Consider the following 22,891-nt stretch of genomic DNA (forward strand, 5'->3'; position numbering starts at 1 on the left):
GGAAATTTTTGGTCACTCAGGGAAGATTTTTTGGCTCAAAGAGTGGCAACCCTGGTATATGTACTGCCAAAGCAATTACCTGGAGTTTTAAACAAATTTTACACAAAAACCTTGAATTATTTTAGATTAGACAGTGAGTAACTATTATATTTAGAAAAATTAGAATTCTATTTCCATTAAAATTCATATAAGGTAGCATTATGATATCTTTTTAGCAATTTAATTGTGTTAAAAAACTTTTTAGCCTTTAGTTTATATTTCAACTAACCTTAATTAAAAGACTTTTACTAACAAAAACCTAGAAAAAACTTCTAAAAAACAAGTCATCACCATGATATAAGTTTAAGAGAAAACTAAATTGTGTAAAAATTTTTTAAAGATTTTAAACAGAGCTAGGCTAATTTATAGTGACTCAGGCTAGATTATTTTTGCCTAAATGAGTTATAACCCTGTTAAAACTTTAAACTTTTAAAAGTTGTTTTATGTAGTTTCTTTTTTTAATTTTGTCTAACTGGCATAATATAAACTAAGATAGTTATAACTATGTTAATCAACAAAAAATTAAGCAGATATTTAAAATTAAAAATGAACAATGATGACTGTTTTTTGAAACCTTTTCTAAAACCAATTTCGTTAAAATTAAAGACTCAGTCTGCTTTTACAAGAAAAGAAAACGGGAAAAAAAGGGACAATTCAGTTGAGAACAAAAAGTTAGCAACTATAAAAAAATCAAGGTTTTCAAATGGGCCTGACATAAAAGAATCAGTTCTTTATGAGTTACCTGCTGAAGAAAATACTTATGAAAAGAAAGTTGAAAGAGCCAAAGCTCAAGCTCAAAGAATAGTTGAAAGATTGAGAAAAGAGGGAAAGCTTAAAGTTCCACTACCTTCATTACAAAGTCCAAGTTCTTCCTTATTAAATCAAGTATATGTTATGCGTCAAAAAGAAACTAGTGGTATATATATAGCAAAAATAGATATAAATAATCTTCCTCTTGATTTAAGAACTGTTTTAACATCATCAGACACAACTAATAAAGTTGAGAAGCAGTTTGTTGCTAAAATAAGTATTAAGGGAAGCTATATAGAAAACTTTGAATTAAAAAAATTAAATCCTTTTAGAAACCAGTTACATTTAGAAATTCAAGCTACAAATAAAGATTCTGTTGATGGTGCATCAGAATATATCAAGAGTTTTGTTCAAAATTATGGTACAAAGAAAGTTGTTGTACCAACTGCACAACCTGCTCAAGTAAGTCCAATAATACCTCACATAAATTGCTTTAGTCAACCATCATTACCTACTGGTAATTATTTTCAAGATAAAGTTTTTATAAACATTGAACCAGTTACTGGATTTAATATTAAACAAGAAATACAAGGAGTTAACTTTTCAAATTTCAAATATTTATCTTCAAATGGTTCTAAAGTTTTTTTGAGAGGTCATGGTTCTGGTTTTATTGAGCCAACTTCAGGCAGGGAAGCTTTTGAAGCTATGCATGTTTATATTAGCCACCCAACTCAATTAGTTGTAAATCAAACAAAACAACTTGTTCAGGATTTGCTTGCAAGTGTGAAACAAAAGGCATTGAGTTTTTCAGAATCCTTAAATTTCTGCGGCACAAATACAAACAAGTATGTTCCACTAGATGTTAGAGCTTATGTTCAAAAAGTTCCTGCCCCAGTTCCAACCCCATCTACAGGAAGTGTTCATTCTGATCAAATTTTAAATAAACCAAAAAGAAAATTTTCTGAAAAAGCTACTAGTTCATATAATAATGTAGTAGGTTATACACACACAAATATAATAAAAAAGAAAGTTTTTAGTGAAACAAAAGATTTAAATGCTTCTTCAAGTAAAAGAAAGAAGTTTACAGAAGTACTACCTATCAAAGAGGATGAGTTTTCTAAGAAAGTAATTAGTAATGGACAACCATTCTGGATGACAAACTTTGAAAACTGAATTATTAGTTGTAAAGCTTTTACAGTAAACATATGCTTACTTTGAAAATTACTATTTGTTTTATTGAACTATAATGTAGTTTGATACAGTAATTATAAAATTTTTATGTGATTTGTGCAACTTCTTTAGCTTATGTACTAAATTGAAAATTTCACATGAATAAGTGATAAAACATGTTAGAATTAATAAAATATAAGCAAATGTTCATTGCTAAAAATTTTAAAAAATTCTATAGCAAAGCAACAAATTTCTAATACAAACATAATTAGATTTATATAGTTAATTAGAAAAGTTAATAGAAGCAGTTTTATAATAAAGTTAATTTTGCTCTATCATTTTGTAGAATCAGATTTTAAGTTAGGTTTAATTCTTTTGGTTTCAATTTTATATAATATTTTACTGTTTTAATCTTTGTAATTTAAGATCTTATGAATATAGATTGGTTAAGTTGATATGCTTTGTGGTTTAATTTTGTTAACTATATTGGTTTATAGTTCATTTTAATATCTAAAAAAATGTATGTTTTATACTTATCTTGATAAAATAGTTTGATCTATAAATTTAAATATCTTTCAAAACTTTTTTTATTGACTTTTAAACATTGAAAAAAATTATGTCCCAAAGTTTATTGTTAATTTTGATAAATTGATTTTAGTAAATATTCTAATTAAACTCCTTTTACTTTTAATCTTAACAATCAGGTATAAATCATGTAAAAAACTTATAAATAATATTAAAAAACATGGATACTCATTCTGAGTCTTTTATTGAAGAGATTGATGCTCAAGAGATGGAGCTAAAAGATGTAAGTACAGTGCTAGGTTCAATGCTTGATTGTTAATTTCTGCTAAGTTTTTATTGTATTAATTTTGAAAGTTTTATTTAATCAGTTTTTTGAATTGAGATTTTAAAGTTTAGATATTGTTAAGTTTAAACATATAGTTTGTTAGTTCAAAACTATATTTGTTTCTACATTACATTTAAACATGAAGTTTATTTCAATCATTTGACTACTTAAGAGCATAGGGGAAGTAAAGAACATTTTTTGAATTTTTATCTATTTCTCACATAGTTAACAAAGCAACTCAAATTAAAAAATTTATTTTCAAAACAATGTTTCACTTGTTTGAAACAATGTTTCAAATAAATCAAACAAGATCCTCAGTTTAACAATAAAATATGTAAGGTTTTTTTAATATACTATCGTGCAAGAAGACGTTAGGCTAAACTTGAAATCAAACTGGCATGTATATGTAAAAAACAAACAAAATAAAACTTTTAGTTTAAAACTATCAATTTAGCAAAATCATAATATTAACAGGTGGATTCATGCTAAGGTTAGAAAAATAAAAGCTACTTAAAAATAATATTACAAGGTAAAAAACTTTAAAAAAATAGACATACTTACAATTAGTAGGCTTGTAAAACCTGTAACTAAAACACTTGAATGAATTACTAATTTTACTGCTTAAAAAGTTCAACTACTATTTTCTGACATAATATAAAAGTTATAAAAGAAACCATAGAATACCATGAATATAAAAGTTTCGTAGTAGAATACCATGAATATATATGTTAAAAATACTATTCTTAAAGATATTTCTTTTTGTGATGCGCTAACACTATCAGATGTATTTAAAATAAGATTTCAGTTCAAGTCCCAAAAGCAAATTTATGACTATCACACGATTATACAAGCTCAAAAATTTGTTGATAACTTGAGAAAATGTTAAGATCATAGAAGAAGGGAGTTCACCTTATTTTTATAAGCTAAAACTATTTTGTATAAATTGCTAGCTTATATTATTGTTTTGATTTGTTGAAGCCTAAAAAATTTTTCAGCCTGTTGGGAAAGGTTCTTTTGGTGTAGTTTACATGGCTCTTTGGCGTGGAACACATGTTGCTGTTAAAATGATTGACTCAGAATCAGAAAGGATTGCCTTCATGACAGAACTGCGACAACTGTCCCGTGTGAGCCACCATAATATTATTCGGTTGTATGGAGCTTGCAGGCAGCCAGTCTCTCTTGTTATGGAATTTGCTGAATGTGGTTCATTATACAACTGTAAGTTTTGTTTTTTATGAATTTAAGATTACCAAAAAGTATTTCTTGAATAATATATAAACTTGAACTATTTAGAACATGCCACTAAGTAAAACATAAAACATTTGTAAACAGTAAAAAAAAATTTTATATTTAGACAATTTTAATGAAAGTGTGAAAAACATTTAGAATACGGAATATTATTAATTATATTTAAACACAGTTTAAAAATGTTTATTAGGTTTTTAATCTGTATTTAACAATTTTATATTGAAAATAATTCATTAATTAACCTAATTATAGTCAGTTTTCTTAATTTCGCGCTTGTTTTCCATTAAAAAATGAACTTGTGAAACCATAGCAATTTAGGTAAACTTAATGGCATAGGGGGGGGGGGGGGGTCCAACATTTTTTTTTACTTAAAATAATAGCTTTTATTTAACAGCGTAGTATATACTATCTATAACAGGGTTTCCCAAACTAGTTTACTTAATCACTCCCTTTTCAGAAATTTGAAAAAAAATCGCCCCCCCCCCCATGATTTTATAAAGTTTTTTTTTTCTTGTGAGTACGCACTTTTGAACCAAAAAAGTTGTATTCGAAATTTTATTTAGTCTGGAACTTCTTATGCACGCACTTTTGGGCTGTGTTCAAAGTTATTTACAGTACTTGAAAAATAGTTTACAGTTATTTTCTATTAAGTCCAGTAAAGTGTATTAAATTACTTAATTATTAAAAAGCGTTGTGTAATCTGTAACCAATTTTGTTTAAAAATGAATTATATTGAAACTAAAGAAACGTTTAGGTTAGTTGTGGACAACTTTTGTAGTCAGCAAGTCATTTTTACTAAAAAATCCATTCTAGTGTCAACTTGTTAAAAAAATGTGCTTAGGTGGTGCATAATTTATAGAACTAACATTTAAGAAAATTATAAAACTGATTTAATATTATTGTGATTTAGGAAGTACTACTGTGAACTTAAAACCAAATTGAAAGCATATTTCAAAATGTTAAGTATCAAAAAACTAAATTTTATTTGTTTTGCACTAGTAGTTACTTAGCTTAAACTTTTTAAACTATATGTTTTGTAGTAGAATACCATGAATTGAAATAGTATTTGACTTGGAATAACCTTTAAAAAACTATACCTTACACCTAACAATATTTTATTTTCTTTGTTTAAATTTTAAAAGACTAAAAATAAAGGTGTTACAGTTAATATTTTGAACAGAAAGTAACCAATTAAAATAATTTTTATTAGATTTATTTTTTTTTGTAACTGTAGCAGTCTTTTCGATGGCTTATTTAATTCTGTTCAAAAATGGATTTTATTCTAGCTATCAACAGGGTTGCCACTTTACCTGGAAACCTGGAAAAACCTTGAAAAACCTGGAATTTAACAATTTAGGCTAAAAAAGACTGGAAAAACCTGGAATTTGAGAAATTTTGAAAAAAACCTGGAAAAACCTGGAATTTTGAACAAAAAACCTGGAAAAACCTGGAATTTTAAACAATTTTAACATGTTAATTCGTAAAGTTTTGACTTGACTCTAAAAATCTATCATAAAGACAAAAAATTTTTGTCATCATCAAACTTTTTTTTATTAAAAAAAACATTTAAAATAGCTTTAGAGTATCTTTTCAATGTTTTTATACTATTTAACACAGTTTCTTACCTTGAACTTAACTTTAAACTAGATATTGACCCAAAAATTTGTACTTTTAAAAACCTGGAAGAAATTTTGAAAACCTGGAAAAAATTTGGAAAAAACAAGTGGCAACCCTGTATCAACCTATAAAAGTTTAACAGAGGACATAGTGAAAAATTAAAAGCTAGGGTTGAACAATAAAAATAAACAACACATTTTAAATTTCAAAATATTTTGAACTGAGACAAAACCAAAAACAGTTGTACTAATAGTTTAAAATTCCTAAATATATAGATTTTTTAATAATAATAAATCAAGTAAGAAAATAAAACTGACGTTAAGAATCTTTTAAGTGAAACAGTGAAAGTCATTTTAAATAGAAACCTCAAACTTATAATCTTTTAAAGTCAAAAAATATTTTTGAAATAAAAATTTTAATGGTTATCAAGATTTTTTTTATTTATACAGATTAAACAAGTAATAACAAAAAACTGTCAAATAAATACCTTTCGAACAAATATTTTTTTCACTATGTCATAAAAACTTTTAGTGTAATATAAAACGACAAATATAAACTACAAAATTAGCCAAGTCAAAACATAACTATTAATAATTATAAAACATAAACCACTCAATAAATACAGTAGACTTCCACTTGAGTTTGCACTTTGAACAAAATCAAAAAGTGTGAACTCAAAAATGCATTATCCCTTTTTTACGAAATGGCGAACTTCAATATGTTATAATGCAATAATGTTATGAAAAAACGTAGAATCCACTAAATTAAAAAATAAACATTCATTAAAAAAGATAGATCTATATGAGCTTTGAAGTATAAAAAAGTTTTTGTTTTATGAATACTTAGTTAGTTATATACTTTTTTTCATTAAATTTAAGAAAATATAAATTTGCATTTTTCCTGGTGTAAAAAGTGCGAACTCAATAGGAAGTCTACCGTAACTAATATTCATTAGGCATTGGGCAAACCTGTTGTAGAATAAATAACTTAATAAAACTGTTATTCTAAAAGAATACTCAAATACAATACAAACCAGATTAAATAAGAAATATTTTAGAAAATCAAAAAAAAAAAAAACTTACCTAAGATAACGTCTGCTACTGAAGTCTAATCTAATGTTAAGGATGAGCTCCATGACTGCTTGTAAGTTTTTCTATATCTGGTTCTAAATCAGTCAAATAAAGCCTCAAGTCACCTCCTTTACAAAAACCTAGATTAGATCTTTTGCTCAAAATGCTGATAACTGAACTGAAATCTTTCTCAACAACAAAGCTAGAAGGATAAGCTATAAACAATAATCTAACTAGCCTCCCAAATGATTGGACACTTTTGCTTAAGTTTTTGTTGAGTCGAAAAGCTTTCATATCGTTCTTTTGTAAAATTTACTTTAAGTTCAATGTCAGTTTGCAAGTCTGAGAAAGTTTTCTGTAAGTCCTCGTTTACTTCAAAAATATCTGCTTCGGAGGAATCCATAATCCACTTTGCGACGTTTAATTGAAAAACTTCAGTAAACCGTTTATCAATATCACATTTAAGCTGTTCCAGATAAGATGAAAATACTTCTACTTCACCTTAACTTATTTGAAGTTATAAGTTTTCTAAACTTGCAAACTGTGAAAAATAATTATTTTTGAATTTTTTCAATAAAGTTCAAGTTGGTTTCTGAAACTGGTTATCTTTTGACTTTCACAAGATTCAAGTTTTTACCTTGTAAAGTTTTTTTTTAGATTGTTGATCTTACCATATAAGTCTGACATGTAAGCAATGTCTATTTTTCTTTTAGAAAGATTATCTACCAATACTTATCAGAAAAAAATCAATAACAGAATTAAAAACATCCAAAAACTTTCTAGACAGTTTCCTTTTGATAACCATCTCACTTCTGTATGCATTATCAACTTATCAAAAACTTTGTCATTGTCATTGCACACCTATCTAAACAGACGACTTTGTAAAGCATGTCTTTTTATTTTGTTGACAGCTTTTATCACAAAGTTTAATTAGTCCATTAAACGGACGGTCAAGTTTTTTGCAACTAAATGTTGGCGATATATAACGCAATGAATAGTAAATACGTCAGGGTTTAACTCTCTGTAATATGTGATGAATCCATGATACTTTTCTATTATAGACGGAGCACCATCTGTTGCAATTCCTATAAGATGTTTTGAAGGTATTTTATTTACTTCAAAATATTTTTCAATTTTTCAAACACAAGCCTTCCTGTGCTATACGTTTCCATTAGTTAGGAGAACGCTAGTTCTTCGTATGTTGTATCATCAACTATTAAACGCACGCAAACAAGTAAATTACAGTTATTCTCTGGCAAAGTGGACTCGTCAATCTGCATCGAAAACAAAATTATTGCACATCATTCGAACTAACTGTTGTTCAACACGTTCTGACATTTCATCTATAAGTCTTTTCACAGTGTTGTTGCTTAAAGGAATAGAGCGTAAAACATTACTGGTGTTTTTATAATGAATGAATTTTTCCAAAACTATTTTAAGACAGTAATAAACGTTGTTTCCCTAATGGTGTGAGGCAGTCCTTGTTTAGGAACTATGAGAGACAGATAATAAGAAGCTAATAGCCCACCTTTAATACTTAGTGTAGATTTCTTAAACATGTTTGTGATTTTACATTTTTTATTTTCTCATCTCGACGTTTTCTGAAAAACTCTACATTCTTATCTACAAATTCTGAATGAAATCTACATTTTACGTAAACAAAATGGACTTTTTTGTTTAAGTTTTACCTCAGGGTCAAATATTAAATGGTAAGCTAAAATTAGTAAAATAAAAAGAAGGAAAATAAAAATTTTATGACTGCCCAAAATTCTAAAATCGCCCCCCATTCGCCCCCTTACTAGTTATCGCCCCCCTTTCGCCCCTTTACTAAAATTCGCCCCCCGACTTACTAAAATCGCCCCCAGGGGGACTATATTGCCCACTTTGGGAAACCCTGATCTATAAGATACTTTCTACAGAACAAAAAATTCAATTAACTTTTAAGATATAATCAGTTTTGTAAAAACAACAAGCTTACAAAGTTTTTAAGTTGGTTCTGATAACAATTGGATCTTCTATTAGAGATTTTCAAGAATAAGATCTTGATAAAAATTCTGTAAAATTACATTGCCTGACAAAGAATATGATTCTAGTAGTGGGGTAACCCTTAGAACCATACTAGGTTTACTTTTCTCAATACTTAATTTTCCTAAAAAGTTATAGTTTAAATTTACTATAGGAACCTTGTTAATAGCACAAGAGTTTTCTAATGTAAATATGAGTAGAAATTAAAAAGATATTCTTAATTTAAAAATATTATTCTATTTTAGTAAGTAATAAAATCCTTAATCTGGTATAAGGGACACGTTTAGTTCAAACCTGTACACAATTCCTTCACAAATCAACTCCCACCCGCACAATTCCCACCGGAATCAATTTAGAATGAAAAAAAAGGGACCAAGGGTAAGGGTTAGGGGTAACAGTGAAAAAAACTACATTAATAAAAGAAAAAAATAAGTTTCAGGTGGGAATTGTGATTATACTCTGGTAAACACACACTTAAATTATAAACAATTGTTTTTAAGTTATTTATTTGTTCTTATATTTAAAATTTTTTATTTAATTTCAAAGCACAAACTATTTGTAAATTTCAATAGAAACATATAGTAATTGAACGTAAACTTAGACTTAAAGAGTGACAGCCAAAAAAGCCTGCCCGTATTTACTACTAATGACTTATAAGAATCAATAGGTTATATTAACTTGCTAGCTAGATAGTACATTGTTGTTATACATAGTCAAAAATAACAGTTAATAACTTAGCACAGAGCATAAATGTAAGCACTTAAACTGTCTAAACAGTGCTTCACGGGCCAGGGCTACAGCCTCATTATTCAACAGGACATGCTATGAGCTGGTGTTTGCAATGTGCTGCTGGTGTTGCTTACCTTCATGCAATGAAGCCAAAACCTATCATACATAGAGATCTAAAGCCTCCAAAGTGAGAAGTTTATATTGTCATAATACTACATGGACTACAATGTTTATTAAGTAGATTATATCTAAAAGGTAATAAAAAGTAGCAAAATTTACAAGAATGTTTTAATTAGTTTGCTTTTGACGAATATGGGAGCTGTTTTGAAAATTTGTGATTTTGGAACTGCTTGTGATCAACACACTTATATGACGAACAATAAGGTTTGTGAGTTTACTTAGTTATTATTAAATATAAATAAACAATTAATTCCAATCAAAGAAGTTTATCATTTATAATAAAAAAAGTTAGATAATAGACTCTTTGCAGGGGTCAGCAGCATGGATGGCGCCCGAAGTGTTTGAAGGATGTCAGTATAGTGAAAAGTGTGATGTTTTCAGTTGGGCTATAATTTTATGGGAGGTATGTGACTTGATGGTGTTTATAAAGAAGTTTAAATATGAGAGCTTTCTGTTGTTTAATTTTCTAATTTTTACTGTAAGACCAAAAAGTTGTATTAGTTTTCAAAGGATTAAAAAAATCAAGCGTAAAAAAAACATTACACTTTAACAAAAAGTACTGATGCAGTCGTAAGTTAAAACAACTCATACTAAAATATACGTTTTAAAACTTTATAAAAACAAAGTAAAATTAATGTAAGCAATCAATGTTGCATACAAAGTGACTTTATTTTTGTTCTCCGTATAACGGGTCACAAATGCACGGAGTCTTATTTGCACAAGCAACTGTTCTAATTAAGAACTGTTATTATTTACAACATTTTTTTTTTAAAACGTAGTTTTCCTACTAATAAAAAAAATTTTGCTAATTCGTTTAAAAACTGGACTTTTTGATTAAACTAAAAAGCAAAGTATCGGTTTATGTAAATGTGTCGCCCCGTGCAATAGTGACACTTCGTGTTAAAGTGACACTCGTGCATTTCTGACACCTAGCCCTTTATAACAATTTTTGTGTACTTTTCATGAGTTTTGAATTTTAAGTCTTTAAAATATAATCCGTAATATAATTGTTTGACGTTAAAAAAATTTATATATATAAAAAAAATACTAAGAAAAATTCCAAAAAAAAGTTATTAGAATTAATATGTATAATTAATAGAATAACTTTTATTAGTAGAAGCTGTTTTCTTCAAATTCTTATTCTACTTAAATAAGCTAAATATTTTTTTTATGCATTGAAATAATCCATATTTTATACTAAAAAATATTTGAAATTACGCATACGGATAGTTTTGTAAACTGATTTTTTTGTAGGTATTGACACGTCGTAAGCCATTTGACGAGCTTGGTGGCCCTGCTTTTCGAATTATGTGGGCTGTTCATTCAGGTACCCGTCCAAGTCTTATAAAGAATTGTCCTCAACCCATTGAACACCTAATGACTAGGTTTTTATATCTGCATTTATTATTTTCGTCATTGATCACTAACAATATGTTCTAATTTTTTGTGTTATCATTCGTATAGGATTTAAGTTAAGGCCTAGTTAATGTGCTAACTATTTTATTGTATATGGTAGGTTTTTCAAGCAATAATATTTAGTCGCATAAATAATAACACAAGTATAACTCGTATGTTTGAAGACTTAATAATTCAGATCATCTCGATCTGCTAGTTAATAAGCATTACAGCAAATAGTAAACATTTCAAATTTTCTAAGATGAAGTCTATGTTTAAATCTTAGTTTATGTACATAAATATTACCGCTTGCCAAGAAAAAGTAAATGTAGAGTCATGTTTAAGTAAAAATATCTATAAGTATTATTTAAGAAACGCGAAAACTGTAGTTCTTAATAATTTTACAGATTAAGTTCCAAAGATTAAATGTAGAAGTTGAAGCTTTTTTTTAGTGTAGTCAATATAGTTTACATAGTTAATTAGTCCATTACGTTGTCAAGTTTGCTTACCAGATATGGTCTTTTTAAGTAGTTTGTCTTACTACATGACACTTTTAATGGTACAATATACTTTCTTAGTTAAAGGCTTCTTATTAAAGTAACAAAGTTCTTGATGAGAAAACAGAAAAGATAACTTTTGCACTATAATTTTGCTATATAACTAAGTATATTTCTAATGAAAATAATTTTTTTTAAATGTAATTTTACTTTGCATCAGTATGCACATTGCACGTTAAGTTATCCGAATTTTTTTTAATGAAAAATAACATAAGTATTTCAAAAAAACTCATTAATTACAATTTTACTTCATTTTCTGTTTATAATTTTTTAGCAAGCCATTGTGCACATTATCAGTTTTTATAATTTTTAACTACTTATATAGAAATCTTTATAAAATAAATTTCTAAAGAAAACAATGTATTTATACTCTTACATAAGAATTTATACATTTGAACAAACTGATTTTTTTTGTAGTTTTTATAAAACTTACAAAGTGTTAAGAAGCATAAAAAAATCCTAATAAATTAAAGCTTAGTCAAGTATAGTTGAATTTGAAAAAAAAAAAAAAATACTCTGATGGGAGCGGGTCAAATATGCACGAAGACATTTTTGCAGGAAGGGTCTAGTATGCATGAAGGGACACTTTTGCACGTAAGTAAAAAAAAATATTGAAAAAAAACAAGAAAAATTGGTAAAAAAAAAAGTAACCGACCGAGGGTAATGTTAGGGGTAATAGTGATAGTGTTAATAAAAAAAAATAGAAAAAGAAATAACAATAAACTAAGAAAAAAGAAAAATAAAACTGACTAAGAGTAAGGGTTAGGGGTAACAGTGGTAGAAAAAAGAAACCTTATAAAAAGTAAATAAATAAAAATAAATTATGAAAAGCCAAAAAGAAAAAAATACCCACCGAGGGTAAGGGTTAGGGGTAAAAGTGACAGTAAAAAAAAGTTAATAATTAATTAAAGTAAATGAAAAAAAAAAATTTTTTACTCGTGCAAAAGTGACCCCTCATGCAAAATTGACCCTTCGTGCAAAAGTGTCCCTTCGTGCATTTTAGACTCTTACCCACTGAGATAGCTAACATGGCACGATCATGAAACTTTTTACATATCACTTATATTACTAAATGATGGTTAGTGTTACAGCCAAAATTTTAAACGACTTTACTTAAGACTGATTAAAAGAAAACGACTGTGTTCAATTTTCAAAATATCATTAGATATGATAGTGTAAAAAGATAAAAGGATTCTCATTAATTAAAAAAAGGTTAAATTTGTTTTGCACACATGAAAAATAAATTGGTAAAAACTATAAACAAATAAGCAGTATTAAAGCAAACCGTAAATGATCAAATAAGTAATCACAAAATGTGAAATTTAGTTCCTGCTATAATAAATTTATTTTAATAAATATACTAATGTTAATAATTTTTTACATAGAAATTTAACCAAATCTTACGAATAGAACTTAGTAGCAATAAAAAGAAAAACAAATCATACTAGAAACTAAACTTGCTAATATAAAACTCTAACTGTTTTCAATTAAAATAAAAACTTAAAATGAACCATAAAGTAATTTAATCTTAATTATGTAAAGTTTTAGTTTGTTATTTAATGTAACTTTGTATGTTTTTTAAATAAATTGAATCTTTGAAGGTGTTGGTCGCCAGATCCCGAGAAACGCCCGAGCATGGATGAAATTGTGGACGAGATGACGCATCTGTTGCAGTTTTTTCCAGGAGGAACAATTCCTCTGGTCTTTCCAGCTTTTAGCGACAATGACTCTAGTCTTGCCTCTTCTGGTACCAGCTCCAGTTATGATTTAACTAACACTGACCGGTTAGTTCAAATATTTCATCAACTATATTAATAATATTGTCTTGTTGCTAAAATTTTGATAAGTTTAATTAGATTGATTACACGACAGCTCGAATTAAAAAAATTCTGATTTAGAACATTTAAATTGTTATACTTGAAATTATGAAATACATAGTTTGTCGTAATTAATAAAGAGTTCAAAACTCAAGAATAAGAGAGTAAATTACAACAAGATAGAGAATTTAAACGCGTCAGACTAAATCAGATTTTTTTGGAAATGTTAACTTTAAAAAAAATTATCAGTTTTCGTAAGTTTAGACGCTTGAAAGTTTTAGAATTTCAAAAGAAAAATTAGAATATAGTTTTTTATTTATTTATTTATTTGTGAATTTCTTTCTTAATAAGCAATTGGTTTTTGCAGGCAATATGTCAAGTATAAATGCATAACTTTTTTGATTTTCCAATAAAATTAGATAACCTATTTTTATGTTTTGAGTATTATAAACTATAGGAATTAAGTACCAGTGTGTTGGTCGCTTTATCAATCTTGCACGTCTGAAAGCCAAAGCGGAAGCTGAATAATATCACATTACGTGATCTCGTCTTTGCTGATAATGCTGCACTTGTAGCTGACTCTGCACAAGGTCCCAGACACTACTAAGTCAGTTTTCATCAGCATGCTCAGATTTTGGTCTTCAATTAGTCTTAATAAACTTAGTTCCAAATTAAGGGATAGCTACTCTACTATCAATCAAGATCAATGGCAAGTGTATCAAAAATGTAACTTTGTATATCTTGGATCAAATATTTTGTGAAACGCGTCATTAGACACATAAATCACTAGTCAAATTAGTAAGTCGTCAGACACGTTTGTTCGTCTGACTGCAGCAGCTTAGGTTTGCCAAAAAATAAGCATTCGCATAATGGATAACGTTTATTGAGTCTGTTCATGCAGTACTCTGTAATACGGTAGCGAAACGTGAACGTTTTCTAGCGTGCAGGAGAAGAAAATCAACACTTTTCACCTACGATGTCTCTGTCGTATGCTTAGAACTGGATGGCAACAATTTATCAAAAATGAGGAAGTTTTGGTCGAATTGGTCTCATCACTACGTACTTTACCCTCGGCTTGGTCAGGTAACGGCTTCGTCATGTATCGAGGATAAGCGAAAAGCGAATCACAAAGTCTCTGCTCTATAGCAAGTTGTCGTTGGCAAACAAAACCACTTCATTTTAAGGGCGTCTGCAAACGCGACCTAAGTAGAAGAACAAATGACAATCAAATTATAATTATTTTTGCTTATTTATTATTTCTTAGCATCACAGTGTTTGTAATTGTTCTTTTATTATCGTGTTCCTGTACATAATAACTATTTTTAAAGTTCAATAAGCATAGCCGATTTCGGCTGATAGCGGGATTATTACTGTGGTTTTTAGTTATTTGTTGGTGCAAGGCTCAGTTTTAAAAAAATTTTAGATAAAGCCTTGGAATAACTTGTTGAAATTTTGGTAATACGTAATAAATTGGATTCAAAATAGCTATGCAGCAAGTAGCTTTTCAGTAATTTAAAAAATAAAAACTACCTTTTTTGTAATAGCTTTATACTAAAAATGGACAAGATAACTTGTATCAAAAAATTCATGGAATAAAATAAGAAAATCTGGAAGGAGTTCAGAAAACCTTGAACGTATTTCCAAAAATTTAGATAATTTAGTATATCACTTAATTAAAATACATTGATTAAAGTTAACATGTCACTATTAAAACAATTTTAAAATAAATTTTGTAAATTAAGTGTTTAAAGTTACAAAAATTAATTAAAATTTATTTAGCTTAACACAACATTTGTAGTTAAACAGTAATTAAAGAAATTGAATTTGACTAATTTTGAAACTTTTTCATTTTCGTTAAACACAAATATTTTAAATGTCACTAATTTGAATCACACTATTTAAATCAAATATAAAAAACAGATGGACTTTTAAATTGTTGCAATTTCAAATGTCATTTTTTTGTAGTTTAAGTTATTGTGTTCGATTGTTTGAAATGTTGTTTAAGAAGAGTGGTCTTCACGGTGTGCAGAAATTATTTTACTGTGCACAGAAAAAATAGTAAAGTGTAAAAAGAAAATGACGTATGTGTTGACATTAAAAAAATTTGTGTTGACTATAAAATGTTGCTCAAGTTCAGGTTTTTTTTCTCCTTGAAACCGGACACAAGTATAATGTTAAATTAGCACGTATACTATTTGGTGAATTTTCTATTAAAAAAAACTAACTATAGCACTAATTAACAGTTTTTAGCACGATATTTTGATATTAAATTTTTATTAAACACTAAAAAAAAAACTTTTTTTGTAGCGACTAATTTGTTTTAGTCTAGTGTGCACATAACTATTTCACAGTAATCTACTGTAAACAGCTTTTAAAAATGGTGAAGAATACTGGTTTATAAAGTCGTATTTTAAGATGTCGTACTTTGAAATGTTTGTTTTTTAATAAACACAATTTTTAACAAAGTTTAAGACTGTCGTGGATAAATAAACATTATATGAGTTGTGGGATTCTGAATTGTGAGAATTTGAGTTGTCGTCCACCCACTAGTTCTGAATTAAAAAAAAAACTATTTTATACAAGTTACTCTTGATTTATATTTATTCAAATAACTTATCCTCACCAAACTAATAAATGCTGCTCCACTGTCTTTGTTATTGTTGTTGGGTGCAAAACTATTCAAATTCTGAATATTCTAGTTTTATTAGTTCTGAGTAATTGTTAATTATCTCCTTTAATAAGCATTGAAAGTCAAAAATATTATACCAACATATTTTATGTACTTTATCTTCATGAACATTTTTTTTCTAAAAAAAAAGCTATTTTTTGAGATATAAATAAAGTTAGTTTTAAAGCTTACTAAAATGTAGTGATTTTTAGTAAATATTTATTTTATGTTTTTTAAAATAACTTTTTTTAAACAATTTTTACCATCTTAATCTTATTAAGTGGACCTACAAGTGCTTTTTTTTAAATAATTTTTAGTTGTGGCCCTTTAATATTTTTAAAAAGAATTTGAAATATCATGTAAACATTGTTGCTAATGCAAAACAGTTTTAAGCATAAATTTATAAACAAGCTAAGCATAACACTAAATTTAACATTAGCATGTTTGCTTACACATTGTAGCAAAAAAAAAATCTAATTACTTAGATCTGAGCTTCATATGACTGCAATAACTGAAACCATGAGAAAGCCGCTGTCAAATCAAATGTACAAGGTTATGAGCAGTCAACAGCAGTCTCGTTACGATGATATTCAGTATTACAAAGCAACATGTAGAACGCGTAGTCGATCGCACACACCTGAACCTATCTACAAAACTAGTCAGGATGAAACTAAACAATTAGCCTCGGTGGCAACACGTAAGCTTTTGTGTTTATTTTGTATATGTTTAACCTTTTTTTTATGCGGACTTTTAAAGCTTTAATCAATTTTAAACTGAGTTAAAATAGGTCTTTAAATTTGTATTTTCGTCTCTTACCTTCTCGTAAACTCAAAGTTTTACGATATATGTTTATAGCAATAGGAATGCGATTTAAGAAGACGCACAGACGGTCTTCATCTTATGGCAACACTTTACGTGTGCCATTAGACTGCTTCAAGTTGGCAGGTTACAAATAGATAGAAAATTAGAGTTTTTGTAATTGAATTAGTGAATGTTTTGAAATGAGTTTTAATTGTAAAGTTTTGGTTTTTATTAAAAGGTAATTGCAATAATTTTTCAAATTAAATTATATAAATTTTGTTTACTGTTTTGACAATAGTTTTGAATATACTAAAAGATTAAATAAAATAACTTTGACTTCTTTGCAGACATGCAATTGAAAGGATTCTTTAGCGCTATGTTTTTTTCTTAAGAAATAGTTTTGATTTATGTCAAAAAGGGTCTTGATCTAAGTTTTTTTTAAATTTAAACTAAAAATATAAATATAAACCATTATTTTAAGGAAATTGAAGCCTTGTAGATTCATTCCTGCATTTAGCACATGACTTATGTTTTATATATATTGTGTTCTAATCAACATAGATATTTTTATATAAAAAATCTCGTGTTTAAACATTTTTGTACATAATAAAAAAGTTATAAACAGAGCTATTTCCATTATGATTTTAGGTAAAAGTGTAGTTGACAAAAGTGATCTAGTAGATAGCTTATTTTTCTTTAAAAAAAATCTGGGATAAGTCTGCAAATCAATCAGACCAGCTCAGGTTTCTTTGAATTTAAAAATTATTTTGAAAAACTTACACTGATTCAGGCTAGTTATTGATAATTATTTTTGTATTTTACGGTTATTTTCTATCAATAAAACTTACACATATTTTCAATTAGAAGTTTATTACAATACTTTTTTTCTGCCTATTTTAATCGTCAGTAATTATATAATTCCCAAGTCCTGAGTTAAGGGATTAATTTTAACAATTAAATGCTAAATATAAGGACTTGTAAACTTAATACTTTTTGAATTTTTAAAGTTTGATTATATTACAAATAAAAATGAAGTTGCTGTAAAATTTTACAAAGAGATATTATGTTTTAATATTTTTAATGTGTATCTAATAAGACATTATTAAAGTTAAAATAGTAATACAAGACACATAGAAATAAATAATTTTTAGTTTTGAAAAAGTTTAGTATATTTTATTACAAACAAAGTTTTTGTTAACTTTTGTTTTCTAAATCTTGTATTTTTTATTCATTTAGCGTATTTTATTTATCAGATAAATGTTTTTGCAAAAGTTGCTGTTACTTTTATAAACAACCAAGTTAAAACTTCTGTCTTTTAAGTAATTAAACTTACTAAAAGTTTAGTAGGTTGTATTTACAATGGTAAGAAGTAAGAAAACTTGTGTTTTCTTATCACCTATTGAAAAATGGCAAAATTTCAACTGTTGTTACCGCTTATGTACTTTTTAAAATAGAAAATTATGATTTGTACATTTTTATATGCATGAACTATTTTAAATTCTAAAAAAAAGTTAGTTATGTGCTTTTATTAAAGAAGTTTTAAATCATTATAAAAATTTAAACTTTTTTAATCAGTCATTAACTTCTCTTGCCATATATACTATATAAATATTTTATAGATAAAGCTTTAGTTTTTTTAAGAGCTTGAAAAACTTTGCAATGGTTTCTTTAAAGCATTCTTAAAGTATTAACTTTTTATAGGTTAAAATTTATAAAATTTTCTGCAGTAGATTTTATCCAAACTGCAATTAATTATAACTGTTGATGTGGTGGTAAAATCATAACTGCTCACCTAATTGTGATGTTTAATTTTTTGACTTTTTATTTGTAATTTTTAGATTGCTAGTTGGCACAACATTATTAGTATTTCTTGTTATACTTTATAGTTTCATAAAAGTATTAGAACTTCGGTTTTACACGGGATAACTGCTTTTAGATATATCATAAACCTTATTAAAATTTGCAGCACTAGGCGAAGAGAATAAAGACTGCAGCAGAAGAAAATCTTCAGCTGATCTAATAGCCGAGCTGGAGCAGCAACCCATTGAATCTTCAATAAAAACACCAATCAGTTCTAGATCAGCTAGCCCAGTTCCCAGCATGTTAGCAAAATGATTTTATTTGCGTCTATACTTTAAAGTTGTAATTCAAAAATACTTATATATAATCATAACACTGAGAAACTTTCAATTTTTCTCAGTTTAAGTTTTTTCACAGTTTGATAAAGTTTAATTTTGTTTATTAAGTTGAACACAATTAGTACTTGCAATTGATTTAGCTGTTTTTTGACTTACCGATTACGAATTTTACTTAAATTTTAAAAGCTTACATAGATTATTTTCAGTACACCTTAACATAACCGTTTGAAGTTACTTAAAATACAAAGTTAATAGAAGTTATATAAAGCTAACAGACAAATATAATTGCGTTTTGATGGTAAACTAATGATATATCAGTTTAAAAGTTTTATCAACAATACTTTTTTTAAACATTTAATTATTTTTTTTGGGACTTTTTAGTTTATAAAACAATAAAAAACAAATTCTAATGTTTTTTATTGCGAAAAATATGTTTGTATTTAATGTTGTAAGTTAACATAGAGATCTTTCTTAATTATTTATTTTGTCTTTTTGAGCTCTAACTTTATTTTCCTTTTTTTACTAATTTGAATAGTAAGAATAAGAACACTTGCTATAAATTAAAATAGAAATATTGTATTTCTTCAAATTTTGACTCTATCGTAGTTTAAACTAAAAAATATTGTTTTTAAATTTCAAGAAAAAAAAAAAAGAAAAACTTATATATTTTAGATTAACTGCTAACAAAAGAGCTGTATATCAGCAGAAGCAGACTAAAGTTTCACCTTGTTTACCAAACACAAGAGTATCTACATCTTCTAATGATTTATTAAGTTTGTTAATGATAGATATACTTCTTAAACAATAAAAATATGAAAGCAATTCTTATTGTTTATATTTTGTTTCGGTTATAAGTTTAAATTAAAAATTTTAATTTTAAAGTTTATTCTGTTATGTTTTTTTATTGTGTTTAAAAAAGTTCGTATTTCACGAATTAAAAATAAGTTTATCGAACTTAGATCACGCTAGCTTTTTTATTTTGTTGTTACGTAAATAAAAAGCGCTCAGAGTTTACTATCTTAGTACAAAGTTCCAAAAAAAGACTTATAGAATATTTATAGCCTGAAAACAATTGTAATAGTCTTTAAATAACAAAGTATTCTCAGTTTAAAGTTTAAGCTGATTTGTTGTTAAGAATATCTAATGTACTTGATAAAACTTAGTTTGCGTTTAAAAATGTTTGGTTTTTATCTTACTTAGTTTCATTTAGTTTATGTTAAGAGTTTCTTTACATACCAAAAACAAATTTGTTTTTAAAATTTAGTATAATAAGTTGATTATTTAATTGAATAATCACAATAAAAATGATCAGGTTACGAGTCGTTACCGAGAGCTTACATAACGCTTGAGCTCCACTTACAACCGCTACCTCCGTCCACAAGCTCGCATCAGTCCATGCAAATATACGAAAAACACTGCTTGCTGGCCGAAGAATACCTTAGAATGGAAGTTCGTTTTGCATCGATAAAATTAAGTGTATATCATAAGATTTAAGTTCTGTATAGAAAATAATATTGAAGTCTTCAGAGTATTTATAGCACAAAGCGAGTAGAAGGTCATCAATATCTCAAAGCTCATGAATTTGATCTATATTATATGCATAATTATTTTTTCTTGTTTTCAATAATTTTACAATTAATAACTTTTCGAATTACTTTCATACTAGACTGAAATAAAGTCGTGGGAGAAACGCGCTTTACAACTCAGATACGAACTGCAGCGTGAAGAAGAAAATGAAAATGAAGAAATACGACTGCAAAACGAGTATCAGATGCTTCTTGCAAGGTTTAAAATATTACTTAAGTTATATAAGTTCTGGCTTTGTTAAGATATTTATTCAGTGCTAAAACTTTTGTTACTAAAGCAAAACAAGTTAAGTTCAAATATTATATGCGCTCTCATTACTCACTTAATTAAAAGAAAGTCTTGTATTTTGTTTTTATGTATTTTATATTGATTATGTTAACATAAAATAATAACTTAAAGCCGATGTTTTTTATTCGTATAAAGTTTTGTATGTACTAACTATTTTCAAACTCTTTGGTCGACTTATGTTTTGTGTATACGTTTTATAACAAAAAAGAATTGACTTGTAAGTATCTGTTTTCCAAGATAGAGGTAATTTAGAATTTTCAAAACTTTCGATATGTTAAACTGCATTTCGAAATTAATTTTTAGTTCATTTATTATGGAAAACAATTTTAGTAGAAGGGTAAGATATACAAGAAAATCCTTTTGCAAGACCTTTTATTTTCTTCATTTCAAACCCCTGATCATCTAGTGTAAATTCCAGTATGAATTTTGTGTTTTCCTATGCAAGTTTCAAATTCATTTTCATGCGAATCGTGAAGCATTGAATAAAAAAATCATTTTTAGGAACTAGGTAAAATTAGGAACTTAGTAATTAGTAACTTGATTATTAGGAACTTAGTAAAAGTATGTAAACGATATGCTTTTAATTTATATGTAAAATGTATAACTAAGATTTCTTATATCTTACTAAAACAAGTTTTTATTTATATTTAAAGTTTAGGTTTAAAAAAACAAAAGTTTTTAGTTGTGTTTTTTGCAACTATATTTTCAAACCTCAATATTCTAAGAAAATTATAACACAATAAAACAGTTTTTTTAACAGAAATAAGTCACTTAGAAAATGGAAAGAAAAAATGAACAATGATCTTAGAACTGTAAGAGGACAGAAATATATTTAAGATAATTCAGTTTTATAAAGTTTAAAAGTTTGTGTGCCTTTTAGTATCATGTATTTTTTTTGTAATTTAAAAATTAATGCTGCAATATTTTGATCAAAAACGTTATAGAATACCTGATGTATCAAAGATTGTTATTTTATTTTCTAAACTTTCATGAACATAAGTTTTTTAAAGTTTAGAATACAATCTGTAAGTTCTTGTTGAAATACGTTTTTTTGTTTAGATTTCAGATTCACATAAGAGAGTTAAAATTTGTATTAATATCAAACTAACTTAGTTTTTTTAATTGAATTGTTTTGTACCAACTTTAATCCATATATCTAGCATTTTATACTACTATTTCACGCAATTTACTTCTTAATTCCGTACGTTTTTATCTTTACTGGACCAAGTAAAAAAAAAAACTGTAATGATAAAACTGTGAACTTTTGTAGTTGTTTTAAATAATCGTTGGAGTAGTTAAACTGCTTAATTTAAAAATATTATTCAATAATTTGTATATTCAACTTAAAATTTTGTCGATTATTGTCAGAATTAAAAAAAAAGTTTCTTAATAATATATTAGTGTTCGTAGTAGTTTTTACAAAGTAGTGTTCGATAGAAATTAAAAAAATGGTATATTAATTCCCACCCAATTGTTTAAAACTCAAATCAGTTCCCACTCAATATATTTTGCACCTCACTTTTGCAAAGAGTGTCGTTTTTGCGCGGCGTCAGTTTTTCAGTCTACTTTTGTGAAATTAAGATAAAATTAAGTTGACGAAAATTATTTTAATAAAGTTAAGTAAAATCACAATTTATCTAAATCTGTAATATAATTAAAACGAACGTAAATAAAAATAAAATATGTATTAATGTAAAACTAAATTTTAATAAAAAATAAATTTGAAGTTTATTTATATATACCTAAAAAAAGATTTAAACGGAGTTAGCTGAAACTAAGTACAACTTTAAATAATTGAAATTTATTATAAATCTACCAAAAAAAAGATTTGTTTGAAATTAATTCAGGGTTGTCAAAAAAACATAGAATTTGAAAATTTAGGAAAAAAATAAACTGGAATTTTAAACAATTTTTACGTGTAAAGTAATGTAAATTTTATTAGATACAAAAAATATATGGTAC

General features: G+C 26.8%; 2 protein-coding genes across 3 annotated transcripts; both read left to right on the plus strand.

The window, feature by feature from the left end:
- The first annotated feature begins 578 nt into the window (after positions 1 to 578).
- On the plus strand, positions 579 to 2,200 carry LOC145841050 (KH homology domain-containing protein 4-like). Its single transcript, XM_082948416.1, has one exon. It carries the CDS (start codon positions 586 to 588, stop codon positions 1,960 to 1,962), a length of 1,377 nt encoding a protein of 458 aa, XP_082804542.1. The 5' UTR covers positions 579 to 585; the 3' UTR covers positions 1,963 to 2,200.
- Positions 2,201 to 2,658: 458 nt separating this feature from the next.
- On the plus strand, positions 2,659 to 22,183 carry LOC145841049 (mitogen-activated protein kinase kinase kinase 7-like). Of its 2 annotated transcripts, XM_082948414.1 has the most exons (14): positions 2,659 to 2,767; positions 3,805 to 4,027; positions 9,547 to 9,685; positions 9,795 to 9,882; positions 9,989 to 10,081; positions 10,933 to 11,063; positions 13,232 to 13,414; positions 16,601 to 16,812; positions 16,971 to 17,060; positions 18,883 to 19,018; positions 19,727 to 19,827; positions 20,367 to 20,503; positions 20,721 to 20,839; positions 21,690 to 22,183. In XM_082948414.1, the coding sequence occupies exons 1-14, from the start codon at positions 2,705 to 2,707 to the stop codon at positions 21,763 to 21,765; spliced, it is 1,791 nt and encodes a 596-aa protein (XP_082804540.1). In that variant the 5' UTR covers positions 2,659 to 2,704; the 3' UTR covers positions 21,766 to 22,183. The 2 variants fall into 2 exon arrangements, with proteins under 2 accessions (XP_082804540.1, XP_082804541.1); XM_082948415.1 differs by lacking the exon at positions 16,971 to 17,060.
- The last annotated feature ends 708 nt before the right edge of the window (positions 22,184 to 22,891 follow it).

Source organism: Thalia democratica, chromosome 7 (genome assembly GCF_965202585.1).
Source record: "Thalia democratica chromosome 7, ktThaDemo2.hap1.1, whole genome shotgun sequence".
NCBI classification, from domain to species: domain Eukaryota; kingdom Metazoa; phylum Chordata; class Thaliacea; order Salpida; family Salpidae; genus Thalia; species Thalia democratica.